At 36.3% G+C, this 22,397-nt stretch overlaps 7 protein-coding genes across 8 annotated transcripts; 4 read left to right on the forward strand and 3 right to left on the reverse strand.

Moving 5' to 3' along the window:
• Positions 1–962: 962 nt before the first annotated feature.
• LOC105312781 (uncharacterized) lies at positions 963–3,269 on the forward strand. The gene is made up of 3 exons (XM_019996492.1): positions 963–1,056; positions 1,104–1,412; positions 1,469–3,269. Exons 1-3 carry the CDS (start codon positions 1,023–1,025, stop codon positions 3,244–3,246), a joined length of 2,121 nt encoding a protein of 706 aa, XP_019852051.1. The 5' UTR covers positions 963–1,022; the 3' UTR covers positions 3,247–3,269.
• Positions 3,270–3,321: 52 nt separating this feature from the next.
• On the forward strand, positions 3,322–4,328 carry LOC109581969 (uncharacterized). The gene is made up of 2 exons (XM_019996499.1): positions 3,322–3,857; positions 3,891–4,328. The coding sequence occupies exons 1-2, from the start codon at positions 3,330–3,332 to the stop codon at positions 4,104–4,106; spliced, it is 744 nt and encodes a 247-aa protein (XP_019852058.1). The 5' UTR covers positions 3,322–3,329; the 3' UTR covers positions 4,107–4,328.
• On the reverse strand, positions 4,140–5,072 carry LOC109581971 (uncharacterized). 2 transcript variants are annotated; one of them, XM_019996501.1, is made up of 5 exons: positions 5,039–5,072; positions 4,841–4,989; positions 4,501–4,605; positions 4,411–4,453; positions 4,140–4,353 (listed from the first exon to the last, which is right to left on the reverse strand). In XM_019996501.1, exons 1-5 carry the CDS (start codon positions 5,067–5,069, stop codon positions 4,238–4,240), a joined length of 444 nt encoding a protein of 147 aa, XP_019852060.1. In that variant the 5' UTR covers positions 5,070–5,072; the 3' UTR covers positions 4,140–4,237. The 2 variants fall into 2 exon arrangements, with proteins under 2 accessions (XP_019852060.1, XP_019852061.1); XM_019996502.1 differs by lacking the exon at positions 4,501–4,605.
• Positions 5,073–5,639: 567 nt separating this feature from the next.
• Positions 5,640–7,976, reverse strand: LOC109581959 (uncharacterized). Its single transcript, XM_019996472.1, has 10 exons — positions 7,937–7,976; positions 7,795–7,887; positions 7,422–7,735; positions 7,053–7,375; positions 6,812–6,996; positions 6,460–6,556; positions 6,216–6,382; positions 5,910–6,130; positions 5,732–5,862; positions 5,640–5,675 (listed from the first exon to the last, which is right to left on the reverse strand). The coding sequence occupies exons 3-10, from the start codon at positions 7,732–7,734 to the stop codon at positions 5,640–5,642; spliced, it is 1,473 nt and encodes a 490-aa protein (XP_019852031.1). The 5' UTR covers position 7,735; positions 7,795–7,887; positions 7,937–7,976.
• Positions 7,977–8,613: 637 nt separating this feature from the next.
• Positions 8,614–16,681, forward strand: LOC100638468 (putative serine protease K12H4.7). Its single transcript, XM_003386627.2, has 6 exons — positions 8,614–8,991; positions 9,759–10,066; positions 12,072–12,168; positions 12,252–12,360; positions 12,757–12,925; positions 16,140–16,681. Exons 1-6 carry the CDS (start codon positions 8,633–8,635, stop codon positions 16,556–16,558), a joined length of 1,461 nt encoding a protein of 486 aa, XP_003386675.1. The 5' UTR covers positions 8,614–8,632; the 3' UTR covers positions 16,559–16,681.
• A 672-nt stretch (positions 16,682–17,353) lies between these two features.
• LOC100638595 (protein FAM78B-like) lies at positions 17,354–18,852 on the reverse strand. Its single transcript, XM_003386628.2, has one exon. The coding sequence runs from the start codon at positions 18,629–18,631 to the stop codon at positions 17,588–17,590; it is 1,044 nt and encodes a 347-aa protein (XP_003386676.1). The 5' UTR covers positions 18,632–18,852; the 3' UTR covers positions 17,354–17,587.
• Positions 18,853–19,249: 397 nt separating this feature from the next.
• LOC109581973 (uncharacterized) lies at positions 19,250–21,432 on the forward strand. Its single transcript, XM_019996505.1, has 13 exons — positions 19,250–19,436; positions 19,495–19,558; positions 19,789–19,825; positions 19,876–19,959; positions 20,006–20,095; positions 20,143–20,218; positions 20,271–20,330; positions 20,382–20,451; positions 20,508–20,604; positions 20,668–20,817; positions 20,865–20,973; positions 21,030–21,178; positions 21,239–21,432. Exons 1-13 carry the CDS (start codon positions 19,413–19,415, stop codon positions 21,393–21,395), a joined length of 1,167 nt encoding a protein of 388 aa, XP_019852064.1. The 5' UTR covers positions 19,250–19,412; the 3' UTR covers positions 21,396–21,432.
• Positions 21,433–22,397: the final 965 nt, after the last annotated feature.

Here is a 22,397-nt window from a genome sequence, read left to right on the forward strand (position 1 = left end):
GACTAAAGTCTCGTAGTCAATCACGAAGTCACACTCACGGCACATGATGCACAGAGGATGACAATGGTTGAAAAATTAAATATTGCGAGGCCCCTAATATTACGGGGAAATGTAGTTCCGCGCAGCGGGGAAAAAGCGGGCGTGGTCAAAATCGCGGCGCGCTTCGCGCGCCATTTTATTTCCCCCCTTGCCCACCTGCTTCCACAATCCTGGAACCGCCTATGATCATAACTGATATCAATCAGGATCAGCCTTGATACAGTGGCGGATCTGGGTGCAAGGGCCAGGAAGTGGGTGTGTCCACTTTTCAACCAGTTATTTTATGGTTATCCATCTTTTGGCCATTTTTATGATGGGTTTCAACAATTTCCTCATCTATGCTGTGCTTATAATGCTCTTCAAGCACCTGTAAGTACTCTGGTGTGGCTTGTGGTTTGCTTTATCAAAACTTGAGGCAGGGAATTGTTTACATTGCATCTAATGAATCTCATTACTGACTTCTGATGCCCGGGCCATGGCCCGTCTAGGCCCGGGCCCAGATCCGCCACTGCCTTGATATATTCCCTTTTGGGCAGCCTGCAAAGCAATCAGTCTAGTATGATATAATAATGATGATCATCCATGATACAACCATGCTGGAGTACGGCCCTGGTTCAGCCAGAGCAACAGACATGACTCAACATTGATGCCAGTCAGGACTGTATCAAAATAGACATCAGGCTTGAATCATTAATTTTGGGTAGTGGCCTGTATCAGAGATGATAATTCTTGGCTGTTAGAGTACACATAAATATAGATTATACACATATAGTACACATAGATATTGTGTACTCTAATATCTATGATAAAATAGATATCCAATATTCCTAGCTAAGTTTCCTATAGGTGTGGCCTAGATCTAGATCTAGTTACAAACAATTGCAAATTCTTTACAGCTAAGCAAATTCTTTACAACTAACCAAATTCTTTCTTGAATTCTGTGACTTTGTGCTGTTCTTTTCTGTTCACTGAGTTCTGTTCTCATGACCTCGATTGCAGCTAAAACTATCCGCTTGAGTTAGTAATTTTACTGATTGTGTTTCTCACGATCCCCCGTCTTACAGATATCAAACATCTTAAAGTTGTTTTGTCTAATTTGAAACAGTTTTCTAAAACTGAATGGGAAACATTTGGTCTTGAGTGTGGCCTTCACTACAACACATTGGAAGCAATACAAGCTAATAATGCTGGTAAACCTGGATCTGTTGAAAAATGTTTCAGAGACACTGTGACTTGCTGGCTGAAGAAGAAGGATAATGTTGATGGAAAAGGAGAACCGACTTTAGAGAGATTAGCTGATATAGTGGAAGAGACTGGAGACAAAGCTACAGCAGAGGAAATAAGGAATCAATTCAGAAAGGATGATAATGAAAGTTAGTGATTTATTTGTGGTTTCTAACATTTTCCCTTAATATTTTTGCAAATTTAGTTACAGAGCCAATACCTACAATTCCTGATCAATGTTCTACATCATTATGGTGGATCGTAACACCGGTATTGGTTCTTGTAGCAATAATTATTTATATATCATTAAGGGCAACAGTGATCGATGAATATGCTATTAAATTATGTGATGAGTATGCTGAGAAACTGACGAGGTATAGAGATCCAGATATTAATAAAGTTCCAGCTGCTGGCCCGTCAGCCCCTATTTATGTTTCTTTTGTACCTCTAAAGTTAATTAGATTAGAAAGACATGGAAAAGAAGATGCAGGTTTTTTAAAAACAGCTTCTATTGAAGAAATACTGGAAAAATATGAGCGTATAGAAATTGATGATATTTTAAAACCACTGGCAGATAAACGATTAAGATTTGTATTAATTGAAGGAGAGCCTGGCATAGGAAAAAGCACATTAGCTAAAGAACTAACGTTGCGATGGGTCAGAAATACTGATAAATTATTAAACAATTTTAAGATTGTTATTTTTGTTACATTGCGTCTTGAAATTTATCAAAAAGCTAAAACGTTTGAAAATCTTCTTATTAATTTTGATGACATTAATATGACTGAAATAGCATTATCAATAAAAAAAACAAGAGGAGCAGGTGTTCTCTGGATATTAGACGGTTTTGATGAGCTTCCACATCAACTGAGAAACAGTTCAACTTCATTATTCATTAAATTTATAAAAGGAGACATTCTTCCCAAGTCAACAGTGATAGTTACCAGCAGACTTGCTGCTAGTCTGCCTCTGTATAATAATTTAGAACATGATTCAAAAAGTCTTTATCTTTTAGGCTTTAGCCCAAATGAAACCAGAGAATATGCTACAAAGTATTTTGAAAATAACAAAACATTAGCTGATGAATTCCATTCTTACTATAGTCATGATACTATGATTGAGATTATGCTGTACAATCCAATGACCTGCTTCATAATGTGTACAGTATTTAATGATTTTATACTTAGTAATGATAAAGGATATCCCATAACAATGACGGGGATTTATAACCACTATGTTCGTATACTGCTCAAGCGACACCTCATTGACAATAATAAAGCAATTGATATAAACTATGATATGCCTCAACTTTTAATATGTAGTATTGACTTTAATAGTCCTGAATTAAATAGCACTTGGAAGCAATTTTATTATCTTTCTAAAGTAGCTTATAATGGTGTAATGAAACAACAATATGCTTTTGGAAAGGAGCTTCATGATGTTCCAAAACTAAGTATGATGGACACAATCAATAGCTTTTCTGGATTTTATAAAGATGAGTCTAGCAGTTTCATACACACTACACTACAAGAATACTTTGCAGCAATTTATCTTGTCAATAATCCAGATTCCATGTTTACTAAAGAAGACTTAGAGCACAACTCAAATCTTGAAGTTGTTTTGACTTTCTATGTTGGATTATTGAAGTTTATTGACAGAGAAGTTGATAATAAAACTATTGATATGATATTGAAACAAGATCGTTATTATCGATTAGATCTAAACGACAATTTTCAAGTATTTGGTTTAACACAATATTATAGTGAGCTTTCTAGCTTAATACTGAGATGTTTGTATGAACAAGACTCACTTTTATCCAGTAAGCATTTTCTTGATAAAAAATACGTAATGTCATATTTTTATGCAAGAAGAAGTCACTTTGAATTTTTTTTTATAGTGATTTTGAATACTTTATTTGTGGTTATATCATTGCTGCTCATAATATTACACTCACAATTGAACCTTCAAGGTTATCTCAAATAATAGCTTTCAGAAAAGGACTCAAATCCCACTCCTCATCAGCTGTTTTCAAGGGAAAAATAAAAATCTTAATTAACAATGCTACCATGCTCACAGAAGTATTTGCTATACCAAGTGACATTGTAATAGGATTATATTTAGTTTCATTACCTAATCCAGAATTTTCATTTTTGCAAGAAAATTTAGGAAATTCTTTACTGAAAATTGAAAAACTGAAAGAGTTGACTTTAAGAACAAAAAAGACAGATACTTGTGTTTCTGATATAAGTGATTCTGATGGAAGGCCTCTCAAACGGATATGTATAGAGATATCTAGTGCTGGGTTTATACGTTCAATGAATTTAGCTGCAAGGCAGTCATCTTTCCTAGAATTGACATTTGGAATATCTATGCTAGCAGATCCAAACACCTTTGATCTAACGGTTCTACCCTTATTTGAATGGAAGTCATGGAAATTTATTTGGTACAGAAAAAATAACAGTTTAACACTTAGATCTAATCATTATGATGAATTTTTTGCTGAACACTTAGGTGTCATGAGCAGCAAAATACAATTAAGTTCTTTTACCTTACTTACATATTATAAAAAAAATATTTATTACTTGTCATGCAAAGTTACAGCATAGACCCTTTATTAAGGGTCTATGGTTACAGTATACTCCAAGTCAGAGACATCTAACCTAAGCGATTTTATTAAAGTTATCAATGACTACAATTCTTATATTGAGAGAATTCCACTTGATTTAGATAAACAGCTGTTCAACAGAACATTTGAGCACCATACTGTAACCAGAAAATGTCATAAAATTCTTCTCACACATTCAGATAATTCAACATTAATTACTGTGACGATTGTAAAATGACATGCAATTAGAATATACTCTGGACCAGTGCCATTCAATCTAAACAGGAGTTTCAATAACTATATGGATTATTAATTATAATAGTAGTGTGTTCTCATGCTTTTTAAATTTCATTCATATTATTATTATTATTAATTAGTAGTGATGTGTTCTCTAGATACAAATCTATAGTAAATGTTTCCAAATTTATTAATATTTTGTCTTAATATTGCCTTCAATGTACTCCATGAACTATCAGGGAGGGAATCTGGAGGGAGGGAGAGAGAAAGAGAGAGGAGGGTAGTAAATTGAACTACATTTCTACCTTCAGTAGGAATCTTTCCTTTTAGTATATCTTGATAATTACTCTAAAAGAGCAGCAAGATAATAATAATAGTAACAGCTTCACACTTACATATATAAATGAGTTACATATTTCTAACAATCTTGCTATGTCTTCACAAGACAGTTCACTAAATAATTCACTAACATAACACAATGGCTTTACCAACCATTTAGCCTTGAAGAGAGAATGAGAGAGAGAAAGAGATGAAGAACAGCTAGTCAAGCAACTTGAAATAACACTATTACTACAATTGCTAAGCCTACCACGTAAAAAAACAAGACATTGTGTTGATTGCGTAGACATTTAATCGACCTTTATGCATTTTTAATATGCAAACTGCTCTGTACACTCTTGCATTAGTATCTTATGTACATGTACATGTGGTGATTTTTAATTTTATATCACTCACAGTAGCTAGTGATTGTATTAACTGGGTGGTTGATAGTAAATCCTCGTTATAACTAATTGCAGGGGCAGACCGTCCTTTCCTCCAATTTAATATCAATACAAATAATAATGAATAAACTAATGAGCTACACTTTAGAAAACCTGATCTATCTGAAGAGAAAGAAGAATAATGTTATGAAAAATAATTTCTTTCTCTTACTATTTGATATTAATATTAATATTTTCCACATTACAGGATTTTCATTCATTTTGCTTTTAATCTTTAAATGACTATAATAATAATAATTAAACATGTCACATGATAATCACATGATCCTAACTCACAACTCAAGGGTGTGTCTCTGATCTGATTTAAAATTCATTTCTGGCCAGTTCTTAAGAGGAGAGGGTGAGTGTGGCGACACGGTATCAGTGAGACATGATGCCAGCGTTAGCGTTGATTTTGATATGATATCACTGATCAACATTATGATATGATCAGAGCAATGCATTGATACTATACCAGCTATTGAGACCTGATGAATAATGTTACTATTAATAGCAATCTATTTATAGTAACACTCATTCTATTTATAGTAACACTCATTCTATTTTTAGTAACACTTATTCTATTTATAGTAACCTTGTCCTCCACTATGAGGTTCTTCATAGTTTGTCGATAGAGACTCTCAGAGTGTTGGGACTGTCTCGTGTTTAATAAATTACCAGACACAACGAGCCTCATTTGATTATTAATAGTTAATAAACTACTAGCCACACCCCCTAATTAACATAGTTATTAATAGTTATTAAGGAATGAACTAACCTGGCGGGGATGGACCAAGCTTAATTTGACTCTAAAATAAAATTATTAATATCATAGTACTCCGCCAACAGTCAATAAGGTACTTACCTCACTGGTGATGGTTCTCAATATATTTGAACAAATGAATACTTCAATGAGACTGTTACCACTTGATAAATGTGACAACAATGACCTTATCTTGTTCAGCAATTGTTCATATTCATACAAGATAGGGGCATCTGGAGAGAGAGAGAGAGAGTTGAAAAATAGACTCCATTACACTAACCATTCATGATTGCTATTGACAGATCTCCCAGGGTCTTCAGGTAATAATTAATTAATATTCCAGCTGCTGATAACGAAGTCGATAGCTGTGATTCTCTCGCCATTCTCGCCGATACTGTCTCCAGTAGCGACAGGATATGAATGGAGGAGAGAGGAGAAGAGAGAGGAAGAAGGAGGAGTAGAGAATTGAATGATGACAGCAAAGCACCTTGAAAACATGACCTACATGTAGAAAAATTTCTTTTTAATATTGTACATGTTCATAGCAAATTTCTATCAATCTCTCTCCTCCAATATTTCTCCTCACTCGTTATTTCTTGCTAAAGTTAGTAAGTTGATACTCCATTTCTTTATTGTTTCGTTGCCATTTTCTTTCATTAGTCCAGTGGTTACCCCTTGGGTTATGAGTGACTGGGCTATGGAGGGATGACGCAGTCGGTATCTTTTAAATAAATGATCGACTAAACTTGACAGCTGCATGGTGGAAAAAAAACCAATAAAATAATTATCACTTTTTCTATCTATCAGTCCATATTCCTCTTATATCTTACTTTACTGTTATTGGTAGAGGACAATAAAGTGTTTAGTACAGTAGCTCCACTTATTTCAGATGAGGTCATTCCGACACTCTCCACCAGCTGGATCAACCTAAGAACAATCGTTGATATACTGAATTATGAGCATTAAGAAATATGCCAAAATCTGAAAAGTACCCAAAGCTATAGCCCATGCTTTTTTCCGAAAAATGGTCAAAAAATGACCCCCAATTTTTATGACATTTTCTGATACATATTGATGCCCCTATGCTGTGTAGAAAGTTTGAGCTAATTCCGACTTAAATTTTTCAAGTTACAGCCATTTTAAGAAAACGTACAGTACACGTACACTGTTTCTTATTCTCACCAGTGGTTATCAGGTGACTTAATAACTAACTCCACCCACTCAGGTAGACCTGATTGTATTGATATGATGTACTGTATGGGAGAGAAGGCATTAACAGGTTTCTTGTTGCCAGGAGAGGGTTCATCCTCGTTTGACGAAAATAAAAGAAATGATACTCCTTTTTTACAAACTGACAGAACTGAATTCTATAGGAACAGTAATAATAATAATAATAATAATTAATGTCAATTAATAAACTGACTAGTAATTGTTTGACAGCTTCTAGTAACTGCCCTTTGGCTAAACTTAAAGTATTTATTTCTCCATCCTCTTCCTCCTCCTCCTCTTCTTCTGATCCGCCCACTTTATCGCCAGAACTTGACGAATAATAATTAAGAGAAGAGAGTAACAGATTAATGGCGACTACAGCTCTGTCATGAGATAACTGTAACAGTAAAGATGAGAGAGAGGAGAGAAGAGGTGAGTCCTGATCGGTCTCCATTTCCTCTTCCCCCTCCTCCTTCTCTTCGTTTATTCCTCTCTCCAACTCGGAACAGACCAGGGATAATATGACCTCAGGGGTAACTATGGTATTGTCATGGTAACAGACCACACCTACTAATTAACTCACTTAATTTGATTACGTCGGTAATGACGAGATCAAGGATTGAATGACTTTGTAGCATCATTTCTAAAACCACTTGAAGGTAGACGGACGAGGCCCCGCCCCTAGCCACACCCACTACATTACTCTTTGTAGGAGCATCTTCATCAAGGACTCTTCTGACCATACCAAGGAGGGTGTGGCTAACTATAAGGGGGTGTGTCCTCGAGAGACGATCAAAACAAGACGACAGCGTGTTTAATATTGAAGGTGATAGGGGCGTGGTCAAGACACACCCGTCCATTAACGAACCCTCAGAAAAAAGAGAAGAATTCTCCATACTAAGAATAATAAAAAAAAATAATAATAATACAATTATTAATTTATTATAATTACTGACATTATGTATGATAATAGCCAGCCAATGTTTGCGTTTTCTTTCTGTGAAATATTAATAAATAAATTAATAATATCAGTCTCTCCATTTGAATGTCTGTAAATAATAATAAGTAATTAATTAATTAATAATAAACCACACCTACTTGTAATGAATCCCTTCCTCGACAAATTTAACAAGAAAAGGAACAGCTAAAGGAGAGAAAGAGAGAGAGAGAGAGAGAGAGAGAGAGAGAGAGAGAGAGAGAGAGAGAGAGAGAGAGAGAGATGGAATTACATGTACATGTACATATAAAATGAATTTTTCTTACAATCTTGTGACATCATAAAATTGACCACACCCTCTTTCGGTAATGAATCAACATTATACAAAACCGAGAGTCTTGCTAAATTAACCACGCCCCACTGAAGGAGGGTGTGGCTCCAGCCGCTCGGAGAGTGAGTTAAAAGAGAATATAGAACTTCACAAGTCGAGTGGACGAGAGATGATAGAGGAGGCTTGGACGTCTGCTCATGACCTTTGAACTGTGATAGGTACTTGAAACAGGAAGAGAGGACCTCTAAAGCCACGCCCCTCAACATGGGGACGGTTGGAAGACATATTAAAACTGTTTCTAGTTTCTTTGAGAGGTAGTGTGGGCCGGGGGCTTCTGAATCGTGATGGAGTAGAGTTTGGAGATTAGAAACAATTGAATGCTAAGAGGAAGGAGGAGGGAAATGAAGTGAAAAGAAATAGGGTTTCTTACACTTTTTCTTGCTGCCGCCATTTAATTTTTAATAACTAGTAACCAGTTATTAAATTAAGTAATTAATTTGAGCCACGCCTATTCACACGTGACAAAATGAAGGCAGAAACACTAATAATTCTCCTTTTCTTTCTCTCCTTCTCTCACTCTCTACCAACATTCCTCCGTCATAAATGGCTCCAGAGAGAGAAATACTTTCGCCACTTGTCCTCTCAAGACCTCAAACTGCCCAAAGATCTCTGGTTTACTCAATCACGTGATCACTTCAGAGAAGTTGATACGACAACCTGGCAGCAACGTTACTGGGTTAACGACAGTTTCTGGGATAAGGAGAATGGGCCAGTGTTCTTAATGATAGGAGGGGAGGGGGAGGCTGATCCTAAGTGGGTCGTTGAGGGAGAGATGATGGTATTAGCTGAGAAGTATCATGCATTGGCGTTTCAGTTAGAACACAGGTAATTGATTAATTAATTATTTTTCTTAATTTAGAGCAACTTAAAAAATTCGTAAAAAATCCAATTTAGATCGAAATCAACTCAAACTTTCTACACAACATAAGAACATGTATATGCATCAAAAAACATTATAAAAATGGAGAATTCTCACCTTTCCATTTTTGGTGAAATTTGACCAACATCCCTGTACTATAGTACAGGGGCTTTTGTCCGATTTTGGAGCAACTTTAAAAATTCGTAAAAAATCTAATTTTGATTGGAATGAGCTCAAATGTTCTACACAACATAAGAACATGTATATGTATCAGAAAGAATTATAAAAATGGAGAATTCTGTACTTTTAATTTTTGGTGAAATTTGGCTCGAGACCATGTACTATAGTACAGGGACTTTTGTCCGATTTTGGAGCAACTTTAAAAATACGTAAAAAATCTAATTTTGATTGGAATCAGCTCAAACTTTCTACACAACATAAGAACATGTATATGCATCAGGAAACGTTATAAAAATCGAGAATTCTCACCTTTTCATTTTTGGTCAAATTTGGCCAATGACCATGTACTACAGTACATGGTCATTGGCCAAATTTCACTTTGGCTTGCAACTTAAAAATTTTGTAAAAAATCTAATTCTAATTGGATTTACCTAAAGTTTCTACACAACATAAGTACATGTATAACTAAATGTATCTACATGTACAAGTATGTAATATCAATTGTCCACATTTTAAAATCCTCCTTTCCTTCCCCCTCTCTCTCTCTTCTCAGGTTTTACGGTAAGAGTCAGCCAGGTGCTGACCTCAGCATGGACTACATTACGTTACTAAACAGTCGTCAAGCACTCGAGGATTTAGCCTATTTCCGTATGAACATGACCACAAAATACAACATGACTGACGCCAATCGCTGGATTGCTTTTGGTGGTTCTTATCCAGGTGCTCTTGCAGCCTGGCTAAGGATGAAGTATCCTGACATTGTGTATGGATCTATTGCTTCTTCTGCCCCTATACAAGCAAAATTTGATTTTTATGAATATTTTGAAGTTGTTAGTGCTTCATTGGAACAAGCAAGAAATGGTAAGGGAGAGAGAGAGAGAGGGAGAGAGAGAGAGAGAGAGAGAGAGGGGGGGGGGAGAGAGAGGTGGGGGGGGAGGGTGGGAAGGAGGAATCATTTAAGGAGAAATTATGCTAAATATTGTGAGATTGTAACGGGTCAAATCTTATGTTACAGCTGGAATTACACCTAATTATTTAAAATATTCTTTTTATGATTCGTGAGCTCACCCACTCACGCCCACGAATCCAAATGTACCACATCGTACAGTACTAGCATAATGTAATAAACATGTATAAATTTGTTGAGTGGTATCGAGTTTCACTATACTATAAATGAGTGTAGACATATCTGTCATTCGATGCCTAAAAGTGACAAATGTCTATTAAATATTGTTTGTATAGCTAATGGTCTTAATGTCTTAGCACCTACACAGTATCTGTAATGGCCTACTTATCTTCTTCCTCTCTCTCTCTCTCTCTCTTTGTGTCTAATGTAATTCCTTCTTATTTAATTAGATATATATATATATATATATTATATACTTTGGTTGTATCTGTATATCTTATTATCTTAATTGGCTCTAAGTGATGGTGACATTGAAATGACATTAATGGTAACTTGTCGGGTACATAATTCAATATGCACTGTTATTAATTAATAATTGTTATTTCTTATTAATACACTTTAGCTCTTTGGCTAGCTCACTCTCTCTCTCTTTGTGAATGTCTTCTTAGAAATATTATTGTTTGATGAAGAGAGAGGGGGGGAGGAGGGAGGGAGGGAAGTGGGTAAAAATTAAAGAGAATGAGGAAAGTAAGTAGACATCAAAAGGAGAGAGACAGAGAGAGACAATAATGAGGATATTCTAAGAGAAAATAAGATTACCTGTTCAAAGAAGTAATAGCTATGTATGTACATGTACATACATATGTATTATTCTTTGAGGCTCTCCAGGGGTGTAAGAAGGTGGGTATACATAGTCTATTCCCAGCTGGTAAATCAAAATCTCAAGTTGAAACAACAAGAGAATTACCTGTTGGTGTTGAGTGGTTTAGGCCTGATATTAGCCAGAGAGACAGAAGAAGCACATGCAGATATAGAGAAAGAGTGCAATGAGAGTAGAGAGTGTACACAACACACAAACTGAAATTTATTATATACAAGTGTACTGATTGTAGACTGAGGAAAACAGTGACATAGAGAATTGGTGTAAGTTTTTAAAAATGTCCATATTGAAATCACCTATGTGAACTGCAACTTTCAAAGTTGCCATACCTCATTATTAAGGTGCCCTTATGACCACATGCATGTAGTAAGTGCAGGGAAGTTTGTACATGAAGTTGTTAAATGTTGATTCTGTAATAAAATGACGGTTTAAACTTAGCTTTTTATAATTTTTTTAAAAGATGAGTAATGTTGTGAACCTCTCGTAATGGAGTGGGAGGTATAGAATGACTCTTAATCAAAGAGGTCTAGCCTCTCATATGTACACTCTTCATTAACCATATTGCCTCAGCTATGTCAAGCATGTTAGCATGTTTTTGCATGTATAATGTACAGGTGAGCAGTAGGCTACCAGCTGTCGTTTAATGTTTGTGACATTCTTTGTGTCTGGGCGTGTGCTAGTGTGAGTGACTCTCACCATGACAGAGGTTATGAGTTGTATGTTTAATAATTTTTATTATCGGAATGTACTCTCTGTAGTGTGTATGTGTGTATATATTTATTTATTGAAGTGTAGTAGGCAGAATTGTAGTAATATTGGCATATGCTTTTTCTATTCAATTTGTATCTTTTGTGTCTGTGCATAGCAGGTGGCTAACTGGATGTTATACATATTTTAAAACTGTTTAATGTAAATGTATGAAGTAAGCAGGTTTGTTTTGTAATGTACATGTACATGGGTTTGTGTAAGATGACACAATTCATACATACATGTATTTGGGGCTGGTTAATATTTCATTTAAAAGGGGTAGCCTAATTATTATATCTTATTTTTATTATTTATTAATTTTATTTGTTTAGGTCCTGCTTGTGTAGCAGCCATTAATGCTGCCTTCTCTTTATTAAACAAATTAATATTGGACAACAGCAAATGGGCTAGCCTTGACAAGATGTTTAAGTATGTCAACAACGAAACTTAAAGTATTGTTTTAGCATCTTTCCCCCTCTCTTTTTCTCTCTCTCTCTCCCTCTGTCTCTCAGTTTAACTGTGGGTCTTACAACTCCTGAAGATGGGAAGATGTTAGCTATGTCTCTTGCTGGCATTTTTGCTGGAATAGTTCAATATAACAATGACAGCAGGGGAAGCGCTGTAAGTACATGTACAGTGTAGCCTCTTTATTAAGGACACCATTGGGCCCACACTACCGGTCCTTAATACATGTACAGTGTAGCCTCTTTATTAAGGACACCATTGGGCCCACACTACCTGTCCTTAATACAGAGGTGTCCTCATTTCAGAGGTACTTTTGTATAGGCTTGTACCAATTGGGACATTACAAAATGTCCTCATTATAAAGGTGTCCTCGTTATAAAGGCGTCCTTATCTCTTATTAAGAGGCTACACTATGATAATTGTTGCCATTGTTTTTATCTTTATTATTCCTATTATTTATCAATATTATTCTTATTATGACTATTGTTGTTATTGTTTTTATCAATATTTTCATTAGTCATTATCATTCCCTCATTGTCTTATGATAATTAGGTCTACAATATGAGTCTTCTTTGTGACGTCATGACAAACGATTCTATATCGGAGCCTATCGACCGACTAGCCCATCTCTCTCGGTCTCCTGCTCTATTTGATAATGATGTTAGTTTCCAAGACTACGTCAAGTTTCTTAGCAATGTCACGATTGATCCTGCTCAAGGAGGTTAAGAAAAAGAGAGAGGGAGAGAGAGAAAGAGAGAGAGAGAGAGAGAGAGAGAGAGAGAGAGAGAATTTAAATATACATGTGCAAGATTAAATGTACAGGTCTTTAAAGATTTAAATGAGTTTGCGGTAGTACATGTATGTGTCCATTCAAATTTAATGCAAGATTTATTGTAATTAAATGAGTGGGTGTTTATTTGAATATATCAAATTCTAATTAAATGAGTGGGTGTATTGTATAATGAGATGCGTGCGTGTGTGTATGCGTGCATTCTCATTAGTGTCCATTTATATGTATCACTATGTACTGGTGTTGTTGTTATTATTATTTGTATTGATTCTGTTGTCTTGATGTATTTCACTAGTAATCCATCTTAAATTACAACACACAGAGAGACATATCACAGTACATGTACATGTACATATATGCACATTTGTGGGCATAATGTTTCCTTTTGGCCCTTTCTCCTCCTTTTCTCCTTAACTATAGCTTTCTCTCTCTCTCCCCTCTCTCTCCCCCCTCTCTCCTAATAATCCCTTTTCTCAATAGTACACAATCCTCTCTCTAGTGATGATAGTTGATTGTACACGTACACACACTTCACCTAATACAGTATAATCCTATTACTAATAATAACTGTAGGTCTAGTTTTAGGGACTCTTTACAAACCCTCCTCCTCCTACTGTCTTCTTTCTAAACTACAGGACATTTTTTGGTTTCAGCTTACATTGGCTGGTCCAGGCTGTTTCCCTATGGGGCCCTCTGTGGCTCCTGTGGTCCCCTCCAGTTTGTTTTAGTTGACAATCTATTAATGAGAGCTCTATAGGCCAGTTTATGTTGATAACGAGATAATTATTGTGCCTTGTACCCTCATGTACATATACTATTTATATATACATGTATATTTGTGTATACAAACTGTGTAACCTTTATAGTGAGAGATAAGGACACTTTTATAATAAAGATACCTTTAAAATGAAGACACCTTTATAATGAGGATATTTTGTAATGTCCAAATTGGTACAAGCCTGTACAAAAGTACCTCTGAAATGAGGACACCTCTGTATTAAGGACAAGTAGTGTGGGCCCAATGGTGTCCTTAATAAAGAGGCTACACTGTACATGTATTAAGGACAGGTAGTGTGGGCCCAATGGTGTCCTTAATAAAGAGGCTACACTGTACATGTATTAAGGACAGGTAGTGTGGGCCCAATGGTGTCCTTAATAAAGAGGCTACACTGTACATGTATTAAGGACCGGTAGTGTGGGCCCAATGGTGTCCTTGATAAAGAGGCTACACTGTACATGTATTAAGGATAGGTAGTGTGGGCCCAATGGTGTCCTTAATAAAGAGGCTACACTGTACATGTATATGTTGTGATTTTCAGTGTTTTTATGCAGTAAATTTTATGATATACACTACACCACAGCCGGTGGTGAGAGGTGTACATATGTAGATATTGAAATCAAATGTTTGTCCGTATTCATGTGAAATAGTAAAAAATGGTCAAGTTTGTTGTATTTATGCCTAATTGTGTACCCCACCTAATAATAATAATTATTATACTATATTATAATAATCCAACCTCATTCCCTAGTATAAATTAAGCATTAGGAATTGTTTATTGTATTACTTCTAGACCTCAATCTCCTCACTGATACTTTATAAATTCTCTCTTGTCTTGTACATTAAAGTTTACTGATACATAAAGAGATCAAAAATAAACTCACCAGCTACTGGCCTCACTCCTCTCCTCTCTCTTGTGTGTGTCCTGTGAAAGTTATTGCTATTGTATACATACTGTGTATTTAAAACACCAGATCTGTTATTCCACTCCTTGCCTGGGCAGTTAATCTAATGCCATTGTGTATACAATAGTTTATCACTCTCTCTCTTCATTTACTGTATATGTACATGTACAGTGTAGCCTCTTTATTAAGGACACCATTGGGCCCACACTACCTGTCCTTAATACATGTACAGTGTAGCCTCTTTATTAAGGACACCATTGGGCCCACACTACCTGTCCTTAATACATGTACAGTGTAGCCTCTTTATTAAGGACACCATTGGGCCCACACTACCTGTCCTTAATACAGAGGTGTCCTCATTTCAGAGGTACTTTTGTATAGGCTTGAATCAATAGGGACATTACAAAATGTCCTCATTATAATCTTATTATAGAGGCTGTAAAGTTCTCCCTTTATACAAGATAATCTTTCTTCTCTTCTCTTTCTTGTGTCTTGTTGTTATAGTACTGTTAAATTTCCCCTCAAAAACAACTGCTGCTGGTTTTCAGATTGAATTTGAAGGCACCAACTAAAACACACACAGAGCTGCTGTAGCTTCTCTTTCCCTCTGTCCTCTCTCTCTTTCACCCAAACAACAGCAGCCTATCCCTTCCTTTCACTTCCTAACAACCTTCTCTCAATACTAATGATAACAATAGGCCATGTACACAATAGTCTTTGTTACTCAATTACCACACTACCTCTCCTTAATACAGAGGTGTCAGGTACCTTTGTATAAGCTTGTACCAATGGGGCATTACAAAATGTCCTCATTATAAAGATATCCTTATTATAAAGGTGTCCTTATTATAAAGGTGTCCTTATTTCAGATGTACTTTTGTATAGGCTTGTACCAATTGGGACATTACAAAATTCCTTGTTATAAAAGTGTCCTCATTATAAAGGTGTCCTTATTATAAAAGTGTCTTTATCTCAGAGGTAGAAAGCTCTGTTGTACGTGTGTGTGTGTGTGTGTGTGTGTGTGTGTGTGTGTGTGTGTGTGTGTGTGTGTGTGGTTGTGATTCTCTTTTCTATCCATTGTTCTCTGTTGTTATGTTGTCTTTGTTACTAATGCCATCTCTCATTCATTCCATTGAACCATCACCAGATCCATTCAATTAGCGAACAGATCAAACTTTATACATCCTCTGAAATAGTAAATATACATAATACATGTGTACATGTACATGTACGTGTACATGTATTTAATAAAATTAATATACTGTATATATGTACGTGTACATATGTGTGGTTGGTTATGTAATATTTACAATTGCTGTGTGTTATTAAAATGGTTGGCTGGTGGTAGGTTGTGTATTTGAAGTTCACAGACCACTTCCTCACCACTAGATCAAACTAAGTGATTCGCTCTTTTAATCAGCCTCTCTATCTCTTCCTTCTTCCTTTTTCCTCTTTCCCACAGATCGCCAGTGGACGTACCAGACCTGCGACTCATTTGGGTACTTCCAGACCGCAGACTCGCCCCACCAGCCCTTCGGGACTTTATTTGACACGGCTCTTTATACCCTCATATGTAATCAAGTGTTTGGGTTCACCGAGAAGGACATACCGGTCAATGTGAATAACACAAACGAGTTTTATGGCGGGCTCAATTTCAATAAGACAGCTGTCACTAATATTGTGTTTCCAAACGGCTCCATAGATCCTTGGCACAGTCTCAGCGTCACTGCGAATGTCTCGGAGAGCGTCACAGCCGTCTTTATAAATGGCACTGCCCACTGTGCTAACATGTATCCAGCTAACCCGTACGATAAACCACAGCTGGTCGCCGCTAGAAAGGAGATTGATGCCATTTTAGGATCGTGGCTTGCAAAAACTTAACTGTTTTAGAACTCTCGCTGCTACTTTTGTATCTTTTGTATTTTTTGAACTGCAATCATTATTATCATTGTTGGTTGCTTCTATACATTTTTTCTTTTTTGTATTATAATACGTTGATCGTTAATTAATTCAATGGGCGGAGTCAGAAACATGAATGTACGTGTGTACATGTACATGTATTACATGTGTTGATTCTCGTATTTACTAATAATGACTATCTTGTATTGTTTCTTGATACATACACGGAGTGACACTAACTACCCTCGTTTACAAAATATCCTCCAACCACACAACATGATTACATATCATCAGATAGTGGTATACATTAACACAGATACATATTACCAGTATAGAGAGATGGTTGGGATTACATTACTTGTAATGGGCCCAGTTTATAAATTTTAAATGCAAGACTGCTATACATTACAGATGCCAGTAAAGTAATATTGAATATCTGTTACACTTTTAAGCTTTGATAATATTGAGAGTATAAGTATATCATAATTAAGTGGTGGCTCTTTGCCTAATGCCCTGACTAATTCACAGACATATAGAGCCCCATTCAGCCCCTAATGCTTATATTATGTGGTTAGCCTTTTCTGGCTTTGAGCCATGCACTTTTGTAATTCCTGTGAAATTATACAACTTCTGATAATTAGTTATGTCCTTTTTGTTGCACGGACTGTCTGGGCGATCGTTACTTCTTGGTAGTAATGACAATGTTGATAATATTATTATTATTATTATTGTTAATAGAAGCGTTATATTTTTTGGTTTATAAAAATAAAAATATTAACGTGCTATTAAAAGTATTACAAGAGTGAGGAGATATTTTGTATGACAGTTTTAGAAAAATAAAGACAGAGAGAGTCTGGATGTTAGAACTGATATAAAACAAAAAGAAATTTAAAAGAGAGAGAGAGAGAGAGATGGGGAGAGGGTAGGATTCCAGACTGGATTGGTGTTGTATTAGTATATAAATAAAATTATATATAAAACATTATCTTCACAATTCTTTTTATTTTCTTTCTAGTAGGGTGAGTAGCGAATAGAGGATCCACAATACCTTGTCTCTGAAGAGCTTGGGGGAGAGGGAGAGGGTGAGGGAGAAGGAGAGAGAGACGGAGGAGGTGAGGGTGAGAGTGATGAAGAAGATGGCGATGGCGAGAGAGAAGACAGGGAAGAACTTGAGAAAGATGAAGATGATAAGCAAGGCTGCAGTGTTGGTGGTAATGGTGGGTTACAAGACACTTCGAATATCATTTCACTTTCTCTTGTTCTCCACACAAACTTCTGTGCTTCGTTGGCCCTTGGCGACTGAACTGCTGATTGTGGAATGCGTAGATCAAATAGTTCCAATGGCTGTGCTTGTATCTTAGGCTCCAGCACTTTAGCTCTTTGTCCTATCTCTCTACTGCAGTCAACTGCAATGTTGATAATGGCTCTCCAGCGATATGCCTTCAGGGGTTGTATGGCACCAGTGATTTCATTCTTAGCTATTAACCACACCAAGAATGATTGGTCTCTATGCACTCTTTGTAATGCATCTGGCTGATCTCTACCCACAGGGACTGCCCAGCTTACCGTTGGAGAGAAATTGTCATTCATGAGGACTTTTATGCGTCTGTGAGAAGGATCGGGGCCGCTGACCGTTTGACACTCGGTCGTAATCCCGTACCACGGGTACTTACGACCGTCTGCATCGCTTACGGCCACAGTCTCACCGGTGTTGAGCTCCTGTATCTCCCAACTGGATTGACCAGTTGGGTAAGTGTTTGTGAAGACCATGGAGGTAACAGCTTGGACCCAACCTATGGTGTACACCTCTCCTTCTCCCAGTGGTCCGATTTGTACTTCTGCTTCTGCTCTAAAGTGCGGCGTTATGTAGTTCAGCGTGGAGTGGGATTCTTTCGTGAGGGTACACATCTGATCTACGACAGCTGTGCTGCGGATTACAGCGAATTTCCGAGGAGAAGAGCTTCTACTCGAAGGGCTGCGGTTTGAGGCTGTCTTTAGCGGTACAGCCCCGCTTGTTGCTGCTCCTCTTGTGCTCTTTTCTTCTTCTATCGTCATGGCTTGTAACTGAAACTGTAGAATAGTTATAGCGTTTATTCCTCTCCTTTTATTAAAGTTCCTTTGTATAGAGAGACTATGAGCCGGGTCTTTCTCTTTGTCTAGCAGTTAGCCAGAGAATTTAAATGGCCAGACTTAAATAAAAGAAGTGGGCCCAAGTGACTAGCCCCTCAGAATGGCACACAAGTGTCTATCAGGCTATATCTTGTGTCAGTTATCATATAATGGTACAATAATAAACCTGCCCACACTCGCACATCACTTCCCCTATATGTATACCACACTGTTTACACAATCCATTGATATCCAATTCACTGTAGTGCAGGCTCGATGTAGTAACATCTCTTTACAAAAATGAAGCAAATACCTTGAAAAGGTAGTGAAGTTTTTGAGCTTTTGCAAAGAATGTAAAAATCCATGCGACTCTTTTGAATTCAATTAATCATTACTGAAAAAAGATTTAGTTACTTTTTTAGTTTCATTTTGTTGCTTTTTGAGCTGCAAAAGAAAATTTAATACTTGCAATAGAATATAAAAGAATATTTAAAGGAGTAGTAGATCTAAAAGCTGTGAAATCCTGCTCAAAAATCTGCAAAAAGTTATTATAGAGGTGTGGCTCAATGGAGGTGTGGCTGATAATATGCAAAGTGGGTGTGTGTTACCACCACAATAGGCTATTGCTGATTTGGTGTGTTACCATTTCAGTGTAGAGAGATTTCTCTCTCTATTTTTAATAATATTATTTCTCTTTGTTTGTTTTTAGTCTAATTCTGTGTAGGCAATGGCTGAGCGCGGGGATAAGAAAGTAAGGAGTTTATGAGTCTAAATACATTATATATACATTGTGGTTTCTCCTTTGTTAGTTCGGTTTTCTATTGAGCCTTACTGGTAATTTAAGTCTGCAAGAGAAGAAAGAAAAGAAAGGCCGTAAGTATAATATTATTATTATTATTATAAATTAGGATATATTTTGACTGTTTTACATGTACATGCATACATGCACAACCAATATTTATATTTTATTTTTTTATTTTAAATAAAAAATGAATAAATAAAATATAAATATTCGTGTTTGTGGTGAACAGATGATGTCACTTAATTAATTAATTAGTTCATTTAATTAATTATAATAATTACATTAAACTCTCTCTCCTAAGGTTTATATTCAACTAAGAAAGGACAACAGAAATACTGGTACGATCCTACTACGTAGAAAATAATTTTTAACCCTCCCTCCCACTTAGGTTTTGGTTTGACGAGAAAGAATGCGTCCTCAAATATTACAAGAGCAAGGAACTGTATATACAATCTCTACACACGCCCCTTGGGTCGGTTTATTAATAGTTATTGATAGTTATGAATAGTTATTAACAGTAAGATCAGTTTGGCTGACGCGAAAGTGACCCCAGCAGCTGCTTACGAGCATGCTTCGAACGAAGACACATCGAACACTTTTATAATATTGTAAGTATTAAATAATTATTATTTTGATTATTATTAATTGTGTTTAGGACTCAGTCTGGTCAATATTTTGCTTTGACGTCTGATTCAGCTGAAACCTGTCACGACTGGATCAGAAAACTACAAGTAAAGACTACACAATTAATAATAATTAATAATAACTACCGTTTACTGCCAGGCAAAGCGTACAGAATGGATAAAGAAAGACAGTGACATTAGGAAGACCTTACCAAGAGCTGTAAGTTACTAGTGTTACCTTGAGAAGAGCTAACGTCGCGGCTACTTGTAGATATCTCCGAGAAATTACGACAGGGTTAGTGGGTTAGTTGGAGGAGACAAAAGCTTTGGAAGCAGCTTAGGTATAAATGAAAAAATACATGTACATGTACGTGTATATATTATATCATGTTTGTAGGTGGGGGAGAATTATTAAGGACGACTGGGAGTGGCTCGGTTAGCGTCAGAAAAATATTCATCGATCAATTGGAGGGAAAACTTTCGCCTTTTAGCGAGTGAGAGCAGCTGCTTATTATTGCTCTGTTTTATTTATTTATTTCCTTGTTGTTGTTGTATAGATATCAGGATCCTTTTGAAAGCGATAGGCCATTACAGAGGACGGAAACGGCCTCTTCCTCCGCTTCTAGTACTAACTTTTATCAAACAGAAACTGACGGGATTAGGGAGGGGGAAGGAGAGAGAGAAGAGGAGGAACCAGCTGGAAAGAGGTGTTGATGCTATCAATGTTAGTGTGTGATTGAGTCCTGTTTTACAGTTTATGTAATTCTGATGATTCTGGTGGGAGTGGCAGAGGTGGGAGTGGTCAAAGTAGTTTTATTACTTCCACCTATGAGTTAACTGATCAGGACAGAGCAACATTAGAAGTAAATTAATTCATAAAAATAATTTACGAATTAATTGTAATGGGTGTGTTGTATAGTTGAAGGCAGAGCTGAGTGAAACAAGATCAGAGCGGGATCAACTCAAAAAGCAATTGATGCAGCTGCAGGAGAAGTTATTCAAGAAGGATGAGAAGATTAAGAGCCTTCAGGATGAAGTGGACAAACTTAAGGAAACAATTCACAAAATGTAAGAGAAGAGAGAAAGCAGATGCAATTGTATTTGATCTCTCTCTCTCCCCATTTCTAGTAATTCTCCTAATTCTGATTATGCTCTTGAAAATGAAAACCTGAGAGTTGTCATTGAATCACTTCAAAAGAGTCTGAAATCATTAGATGGAGAAGTGGAGCTACACAAGTTGAAACTGAAAGAAAGAAACAGTGAACTGGATTTACAGAATGAGTAAGAGAGAGAGAGAGAGAAAAGGAGAGAGAGAAAGAGAGAGGGGGAGGGAGAGAGAGAAAGAGAGGGGGAGGGAGAGAGAGAAAGAGAGGGGGAGGAATGATGAAGAGGTTTAAGAGGTGTATAAGAAAAATGACCAGATGTTTTTGATTTATTTAGCAAATTATTTTAAGCCACACCTGTCTACTCAACCATGCAGCAATCAACTCTTACAGTAATAACAATAATAATTAGTTATAATGATAATAATAATGAGCAGATGGCACTTACATTTTGAGTTAGCATAATTCACATTTCTTTTCTCTCTGGCATTTTATAATTATGGAGGATGGAGTTAGATATCTGTCTGTGTCTTGATTGTCGTACATGAACCGAATCCTTTAAACAGGAGGCACTTATGGACAAATAAATAGTTTGTCCTTTATAGGAAGGCTATACAGTATTGCTTCATACAGTGTAGCCTCTTTATTAAGGACACCATTGGGCCCACACTATCTGTCCTTAATACATGTACAGTGTAGCCTCTTTATTGAGGACACCATTGGGCCCACACTACCTGTCCTTAATACATGTACAGTGTAGCCTCTTTATTAAGGACACCATTGGGCCCACACTACCTGTCCTTAATACATGTACAGTGTAGCCTCTTTATTAAGGACACCATTGGGCCCACACTACCTGTCCTTAATACAGAGGTGTCCTCATTTCAGAGGTACCTTTGTATAGGCTTGTACCAATTGGGACATTACACAATGTCCTCATTATAAAGGTGAGATTTAGACATCTTTATAATGAGAACATTCTCTATTAAAGAAGTCATACTGTATTCAGTTCACTAGGTTGATATGAATTATGATATTACATTAGTATAAATGTTAGTGTAGTATTGAGTAAATATATGCACCATATATATGTGTGTTTATATGAGGAATCAATTTGTAGACTGATTGTACAGTTATTTGTAGCAATTAATGATTTATTGTACTTTGAAATGAGAATTATTTGT

The sequence above is a fragment of the Amphimedon queenslandica genome, unplaced genomic scaffold (assembly GCF_000090795.2).
Source record: "Amphimedon queenslandica unplaced genomic scaffold, v1.1 AMPQUscaffold_13409, whole genome shotgun sequence".
NCBI classification, from domain to species: Eukaryota; Metazoa; Porifera; class Demospongiae; order Haplosclerida; family Niphatidae; genus Amphimedon; species Amphimedon queenslandica.

Bases quoted from the DNA above. Each gene is read 5' to 3' on its own strand.
- LOC105312781 (XM_019996492.1), top strand. From the start codon at position 1,023: ATGACCTCGATTGCAGCTAAAACTATCCGCTTGA. The intron at 1,057-1,103 runs GTTAGTAATTTT...CCCGTCTTACAG, and splicing joins AGCTAAAACTATCCGCTTGA to ATATCAAACATCTTAAAGTT. The intron at 1,413-1,468 runs GTTAGTGATTTA...TTGCAAATTTAG, and splicing joins CAGAAAGGATGATAATGAAA to TTACAGAGCCAATACCTACA.
- LOC109581969 (XM_019996499.1), top strand. From the start codon at position 3,330: ATGCTCACAGAAGTATTTGCTATACCAAGTGACATTGTAATAGGATTA. The intron at 3,858-3,890 runs GTTACAGCATAG...TAAGGGTCTATG, and splicing joins TTTATTACTTGTCATGCAAA to GTTACAGTATACTCCAAGTC.
- LOC109581959 (XM_019996472.1), bottom strand. From the start codon at position 7,734: ATGGAGAATTCTTCTCTTTTTTCTGAGGGTTCGTTAATGGACGGGTGT. The intron at 7,376-7,421 runs GTGAGTTAATTA...ACAATACCATAG, and splicing joins TACCGACGTAATCAAATTAA to TTACCCCTGAGGTCATATTA. The intron at 6,997-7,052 runs GTCAGTTTATTA...CTGTTCCTATAG, and splicing joins AAGCTGTCAAACAATTACTA to AATTCAGTTCTGTCAGTTTG.
- LOC100638468 (XM_003386627.2), top strand. From the start codon at position 8,633: ATGAAGGCAGAAACACTAATAATTCTCCTTTTCTTTCTCTCCTTCTCT. The intron at 10,067-12,071 runs GTAAGGGAGAGA...TTATTTGTTTAG, and splicing joins ATTGGAACAAGCAAGAAATG to GTCCTGCTTGTGTAGCAGCC. The intron at 12,169-12,251 runs GTATGTCAACAA...TCTGTCTCTCAG, and splicing joins AGCCTTGACAAGATGTTTAA to TTTAACTGTGGGTCTTACAA.
- LOC100638595 (XM_003386628.2), bottom strand. From the start codon at position 18,631: ATGACGATAGAAGAAGAAAAGAGCACAAGAGGAGCAGCAACAAGCGGG.
- LOC109581973 (XM_019996505.1), top strand. From the start codon at position 19,413: ATGGCTGAGCGCGGGGATAAGAAA. The intron at 19,826-19,875 runs GTACGATCCTAC...CCTCCCACTTAG, and splicing joins AAAGGACAACAGAAATACTG to GTTTTGGTTTGACGAGAAAG. The intron at 20,219-20,270 runs GTAAAGACTACA...GTTTACTGCCAG, and splicing joins ACTGGATCAGAAAACTACAA to GCAAAGCGTACAGAATGGAT.
- LOC109581971 (XM_019996501.1), bottom strand. From the start codon at position 5,069: ATGTGGAAAATATTAATATTAATATCAAATA. The intron at 4,990-5,038 runs GTAAGAGAAAGA...CTTTCTCTTCAG, and splicing joins ATTAATATTAATATCAAATA to ATAGATCAGGTTTTCTAAAG. The intron at 4,354-4,410 runs GTAGAAATGTAG...CCCTCCCTCCAG, and splicing joins AGGAAAGATTCCTACTGAAG to ATTCCCTCCCTGATAGTTCA.